At 49.2% G+C, this 6,621-nt stretch overlaps 1 protein-coding gene across 1 annotated transcript; it reads left to right on the top strand.

Moving 5' to 3' along the window:
• Positions 1 to 346: 346 nt before the first annotated feature.
• Positions 347 to 6,390, top strand: LOC147340851 (nuclear RNA export factor 3-like). The gene is made up of 18 exons (XM_086389677.1): positions 347 to 600; positions 821 to 974; positions 1,612 to 1,695; positions 1,799 to 1,903; positions 2,016 to 2,096; positions 2,201 to 2,270; positions 2,430 to 2,518; positions 2,635 to 2,742; positions 2,889 to 2,998; positions 3,567 to 3,603; positions 3,950 to 4,018; positions 4,101 to 4,156; positions 4,258 to 4,365; positions 4,486 to 4,544; positions 4,651 to 4,766; positions 4,883 to 4,925; positions 5,445 to 5,517; positions 6,059 to 6,390. Exons 1-18 carry the CDS (start codon positions 425 to 427, stop codon positions 6,222 to 6,224), a joined length of 1,704 nt encoding a protein of 567 aa, XP_086245803.1. The 5' UTR covers positions 347 to 424; the 3' UTR covers positions 6,225 to 6,390.
• Positions 6,391 to 6,621: the final 231 nt, after the last annotated feature.

Genomic DNA, 6,621 nt, shown 5'->3' with positions numbered 1-6,621 from the left:
CCATCTTGGATCTTTTCATAAGACTTACCTTTCATTTCTCTAATTCTTCCTTCAGGGAGGCAGATCACCTTTGACCCTTGAACTGTCACATCAGGGTAGATTTCAGGGTAGGGTTTATTGTACTCATAGAGCAGAGCAGAGAAGTGAGACTTGGGGATAAAAAGCCACTTTCCCAGGTCACCTAACCTGAACCAAGTAGAACACAGCCTAACATCACAGACTGCACTCTACATCCAGACCCTTTCCCTGGTTTCTTGTCTGTGACTGCTCCCTACCTCTCATTTCATGAAAAGTGGAGCCATGGTGAGGTCTCTCAGCCATGTTTTAGCTCTATGATGCATGTATGTTTAGATTATAAAGAATGATGCTTCTTCATTAGTCATGATATTTACTCAGGACTACTTCTGATACTGGGACCACTGATATGTTGTTGTCAATTTTAGAGCACACTGATAAAGTGAACTCTTTACAAAGAAGAGCACGAAGCTCGGGTATTACCCAAAGGCAATACGCCTGTTGGTCTGAACCGGTCACTTCCCAGCAGCAGGAAGACAGAGATTCAAAAGAAAGTGATGCTCGTATGGACATCCAAGGAAGATAGTAAGTGACCAGTCACCATGGCTGACATGTACCAACCACTGAACAACAAAACCTTGCAGTTAAATATGTCATTCTTCTCTCCAACTTGCCAGAGTAAAAAATGATTGGATCAGGTTAATGTTTGAGCAGTCTTTATTATAACGTTGGTATCATTTGGGAGAATGTAGAGAAGACTTTCTAAGCCTATGTGGACCACTTTTTTCTTTCCACTTCCCCACAGTGCTCCGTATGCCATTCCATCCCATCACTGGAGAAGTAGTTTTCAGAGAAAAGACCAAATGCATGTTAACATGGAGACAGAGCAAAAGCCTCCGGAGAGAACAATGAAAACAAATAGACAGGATGAGACCTTGGGGAGCTGGTTCAAGATTATTGTGAGTATCCTGGCTAAATGAACCTAATATGTAGAAGATGACAGAGTCGTGTTGGATCTGTGTAGAGATGCTGGGAACTTTTCTGGGGCAGTGGTGTTGGTAATCTGTCTTGATATTACTAGGAGGTATCTTCTTAGATCATCTAAGGGCAGGTTCAGAGAAGTGGTATGAAGGAAACAGACTGACTGCAAGGAGGAGCATGGGAGAGGTTGACTGAAAGCAAAGGAGAAAGCCTACTGCCATGGGGATGGAGCATTACATACCAGATGATGCAGTTTGGCTTGAGCCGGGTGTGGAAGGAGGTTGAGTCAGACAGCCTCTGACTGTCACTCTGTCTGTCCGTGACAAGAGTGACAGGCCAGGTGTACCTCATGTGGATCTCCTGGAACTTTGTAAAAGGAAGTACATGTGAAACATATTAAGTCAATTTTTTTTTTCAGGAAGAGTATCTGAATGCAAAGAAAGTGTATATAGAAAATCCTTCTCATACCAAAGTTAGTGATAACAGATATTGTTTTATCTTAAGAAATTATTTAAAACCTGAAAAACGGCCCTAAAGCAAGACACAGTTGGGTCTTACCTTAATCTTGGATTCCATTGTATCCATTCTCTTTCCCATTTGTTCTCTGATTCCTAGATTCCCTTTGGTATAAAATATGATGAGAAGTGGCTGATGAATTTGATTCAGAAGAAGTGCAGTGTCCCCTTTACTGCAGTCGAAGTAAGACAGGACATGGAGATGATGCGACAAACTGGGGTAGATTGCGGGCCCAGAGAAATGGCACTGGTCTCATGTTCTGCTTCTCCTGTCACTCTCCCTACAGTTTCACTATGAGAAAATGCAGGCCCAGTTCTTTGTAGAGAATGTCAACGTTGCCTGTGCACTGAAGAATGTCAGTGGCAAGATTTTCAATGAGGATAATGAAAAGGTGTGTGTCAAGGGCTGACTAAGGGCAAGAGGGCAGGAGAGCGGCATGGTCTTGCTTGATCCCATGCACAGATTTCCTGGAGCTTACCCAGCCCTTCTTGTGTTCTCTACAGATATCTATCTTTGTTGAGCCCTGTGATGCACCCCAGTCTGTGCAGAAGACACTGACATCTGAAAAGTTGGAGCAGATAAAGGTAATGCAGACTCAACACAAGCTGTGCCCTCATAGCCAGACCCACCTCTTCCCCCCACTCACCCTCAGACTCAGGCTCGCTGGACCCCATCCCTAACTCTGCAGCTCACCATGAACAAACCATACGATGCCTGCCAGCAAGCTCTTGACATCCAGAGACTCCGCTTTGGCCCTGGTATGCCTACAGTAGTAACTGCAGGGCAGGTGAGGGTAGAGGGTCTGTCTGAGTAGAGCACTCAGAGATGGTATCGTGGGGAGGGCTTGGGCTTGGTGCTGGAGGTGTTCCAGCTGGGACCCTCTCAGCCTGTGTTTCCCTCCTTCTGGTTTCCTGGAGACTTTATACCGTGTGATATTGGAACGACATGGAACCGTAGAAATAGCACAGCTACCTCCCTGAACATCCATCCAGGGATCAGGCCCATGGTGAGGACCTAGCCCCAATGTTGGGACCAATGGTGAGGGAGGGAGACATTGGGTAGAAGAGCCAGATATGTCTCAGGTATTCCCTTTGGAGTCCTCACTCTGTTTCCTCATTCTAGCTTTCATCTTTGTACTTGAGCAACAAGAAACCCTACTTGGTGCATGGCCTGTCCACCATTAAGGAGATTGCTTCCACCACGAAGAACTTGAATCTCTCCAACACTGAGGTGAGGTGGGGCACCCAGATCCTCCTTTGAAAGGAATGTGGGAGGCCTTATGGGTGGTGACAGACAAAGGAAAGTGGATTTGTAGGGAAAGGAAGGGTGTGGGTGCAGAGCCATTTGGTCCATGTGGGTGTTCCCTATAATTCTAGGTGAAGATTGCAGGGGAGATGGACACGGGTCATCAGCTGGAACCAGAAGGGATGTGTGCAGACAGAAGCGCTGTGTGCACCACCTTCCGTGATGAGTCAACCAACATGAGGTCTTCCTCTGCCTTGTCTCTACACCCCTCTCTCTCTCTCATCTCTCCCCTCCTCCCTCCACTCCCTTTCTGTCTTTATTCCCCTCCCTACCTCCTGAGTCCCACCTCAATCACCTCCCTGCCATAGCACCTGGTCATCCCTGAGGTGTGTCCTGACTTGACAGCATGCTGGACTCCCAAGTGAGGTAGCAAAGCCCCGGGCTCCCATCCTCCCATATCTTCTTTTCTCTACAGCCTTCACTGGGCCCTGGAGGAAGGAAGGAAGGGATGGAGGGGAGTAAGGCCTGCAGACTGGATTTGAAGTGCCGGTCCCTGTGGCACTGCAGAAGGGAGTCAGAACAGTCTGGCTGGGAGCTACGCAGAGGAAAGGAAATGGAGGACGAGGTTCAAGGAAGGGGTGGAGGGGACAGTCTCCCTCTTGGTCCATCCATAGATTGGTGACCAGGGCCCTTGAATGCTAGGATACTGAGGTGTGAGGGTGCTGTGATTACTGTAAGTGACTTGCTCCCATGAGGAGGGTCGCGTCCACAGTTTCACTGACATTTTTCTTTTGTCTTGATTTTGGCAGCACCCTCCTGGAGTTGTTCCCCAGGTTACTAAGCTTGGTAAGTGCATTCCTTGATCAGACGCCTCTGACTAGCGCTGTTCCCTCAAACTACTCAGAAACCCGTTAGGACCTGTCCAAGCTCCGTTTTTTAGCCTGGCCCTTAAATGTCCTGTGGGAGGGGGGTGTACCATTCTCTGTGGGCACCTGAAAAGGCTCTGGATCTTCAGCCATGTTCTCCACAGGCTTCGGGGACCCATGGTGATGACAGAACATGTAGTCCTGCCTCCGGCATTTCCAGGGACACTTTCTTCCCTACCCCCAGCCCATCCTGGGCCCATCCTTTTCCCTGACTATCCACCACCACATCCTGGACTGCACTGCTGACTTCCTCTTCCCTCCCCTAGGATGGCCAGGAGACACTCTCAGGTTCTAAATGTGCTGTGGAAGCCCCCAAGTGCTTACCAATGTGCAAGGTGAGCACAGAGGATCCAGCAGGGTTCTAGGTGGTACATGAGGATGTGTCAGCCCTGGTCCTGAGGACTGTTTTGATTCTAGGGAAGCTTCTTTGGATCTGAAGAGTTGAAGAGTCTAATCCTGAAATTCCTGCAGCAGTAAGTACTCCTGAGAATCTGAGCAAGGGGAGGGCTAGGACAGGGGAGGCCACCAAAGCTCCAGACCACACAGATGTACTGTCTTCACTGCTCCCCCTCAGGTATTACTTGATCCATGACTATGGGGACCGCCAGGGACTCCTGGGTGCTTATCATGAGGAGGCCTGCTTCTCCCTGGCCATTCCATTCCAACCCAAGGACCCAGCTCTGTGAGTATCACAGCCTAGACTCTTCCCCCAGGCCATGTGGTTCCCCAGTAGATGCAGGCCAGCTCCTGCTGACACCTATGGTGGCCGGACCACCACCTACTGTTCCTCTCTGTCTCCTAGAAGCAGCACGTGTGCTTACTTCTTGGACAACAGGAATATGAAGATGCTCAAGGACCCCAGTGAGTGTGTGGTGGGAAGACTGGGCCAGAAAGGGTGGTAAGGGGGCCAATCATAGGGTCCATGGCATGGCAGACATGACCTTTGCTTTCTTCCCCTCCCCCACAGACCTGCGTGTCCAGATGATGAAACACACAAAACATGACATTGTGCATACCCTCTGTGCGTTGCCCAAAACTCAGCATGACTTCAGCTCCTTCGTGGTGGACATGTGTTTTCAGATGGTGAGCAGGTGCTCCTCCCTTGGTGTTGGGCGGGGGGGGGGGGGGGGGCGGGACAGGAAGCACATCGTAGGGAAGATGTTTAGGGGTAGCTGAGTAACTAGGTTGGTCTCTCTCAGGAAATGATGCTCTGCTTCTCTGTCAACGGGGTGTTCAAGGAAGGTATGTGTAGATCCTTCCCCCCATCATGGACCCCCTCCACCAAAACCCTTCCAGTTTCCCTCCAGTCCACTCCTCTCCACTCCCCTTTCCTCTCCTCTGCTCCCCTCCAGCCCTCAAGTCTTCCCACAGTTCAGGTTTGAAGTGCGTCCGTGCCTGCCCTTTCTAGCCTGGGCATTGGTGACATAGGATGTCGAGTTTAGTGGCTCCCATCCCAGATCCTTACATTGAGAACTTGGGCCATTATAGTTTCCTCATTTGCAAAATGGAGTCATAATGTGCACCTCTTGGGCAGGTGTGAAAAATGCATTGCATGAACTTGTGAAGCTTTTGTCATGGAACATGTTATTGGGAGCAGACGGCTCCTACAGTTGCCCTCCCCATTCCCAACACCCTGGCTCCCCAAGGGAACAACTGTCCCCTCAGCCTAACTGTCAAGTCAGACCCTGACTGGGGAATGACATGGGAGCCTGTACATTATGTGGGGGCTGTAAGGGGTACTCTTACTCTTTGTTGTTGAAGTGGAAGGAACGTCTCCTGGCTGTGTGCGTGCCTTCACCCGGACCTTCATTGCTACCCCTGCCAGCTCTTCCAGGTGAGAGCCGTGTTGTGGGCAGAAATCCCCATCCAGCCTGGGCTCAGGGTCCTGAGTATGTGGATGCAGACCTTAGGTTTACTCAGTATTATGGAAAGTCAGCAGGGAGAGCCAAGGACCAGTCTAGCCTAGTGGTTAGGAAGAGTATGGGCTCTGGAATCGGCATATAGGCTCTTTCCTTGACTCAACACTCACTGTGTGACCTTGGTCAAGTCCTATGATCTGTCTGTGACTCAGTGTCTTCTTCTGAAAATGGGGATCAGACTGTACACTCTTCTACTGTAGTGTACTGGGCTACTGTTCAGGGTAATTGTAAAGTTGTTCCTGGGTTGGGGATCAGCCTATCCACTGAGTGAAGCTGGTAGACAATCTCTCCGAAGGTGGGCTCTATGCAAGGGGCAGAGTAACAGTCAAGGAGCCTGTGGACAGACACAGGAGGGGGATGGAAGGAATCTGGTTGCTGACTGGCAGCGGGAGCAGTCAAGACTGGGGGTGTGGGTGGTTTATCCATCAGTTGTCCAAATATGCATTTTCTCCCCAGTGTTTGTATAGTGAATGACGAGCTGTTTGTGAGCAAAGCCAGTCCCAGTGAGGCTCAGCATCTGCATTCTCCATCCCAGTACCTACACTCACCTCCAGTTCCACGCACACCCTCTCGCAGGAGCAGCAGGAAATGGTGCAGGCTTTATTCATCACGTCTGGGATGAAACTTGAGTAGCCTCAGAAGGAAGTGCTAGGTGTGCATGGGGACAGAAAGGAGCTGGCAGGAGTAGAGGAGCTAATAAGTGGATCTTGCAGATAACTGTTTTTGCTTATTTACTTTACTCATTAATACCCTGCACATGTCATTCTCAATACAAATTAATTTACCTAGTTGTTTTGAATAGGTGTGCATTACTTTTCTGAACTCCATGAACCTTATTCTTTTATTGACAGACATTTAGTTTTCAGGAAATTTACCCATTACACACTGAGCTCACTCTGCTGCCTATGTCACAGTAAACATGGAAGCTGCTTCTGACCCATCGTTTAGGAAATGACACTGTATGGTCAGTGTATCCACTTTGTTCCTAATAGATACTACCTGTTCTTCCTCCATCTCAG

The sequence above is a fragment of the Bos grunniens genome, chromosome X (assembly GCF_055505025.1).
Source record: "Bos grunniens cultivar Pamir isolate PY7600 chromosome X, Bosgru_T2T1.0, whole genome shotgun sequence".
Taxonomy (NCBI): domain Eukaryota; kingdom Metazoa; phylum Chordata; class Mammalia; order Artiodactyla; family Bovidae; genus Bos; species Bos grunniens.
The sequence above is the reverse complement of the archived record's forward strand: the minus strand, read 5'-3'. Positions and strand labels throughout refer to the sequence as shown.

Coding starts and splice junctions, on each gene's coding strand:
- LOC147340851 (XM_086389677.1), top strand. CDS start 425: ATGTTGTTGTCAATTTTAGAGCACACTGATAAAGTGAACTCTTTACAA. Junction 3,604..3,949: donor TCCCCAGGTTACTAAGCTTG/GTAAGTGCATTC, acceptor TCCCTCCCCTAG/GATGGCCAGGAGACACTCTC. Junction 4,926..5,444: donor CAACGGGGTGTTCAAGGAAG/GTATGTGTAGAT, acceptor TTGTTGTTGAAG/TGGAAGGAACGTCTCCTGGC.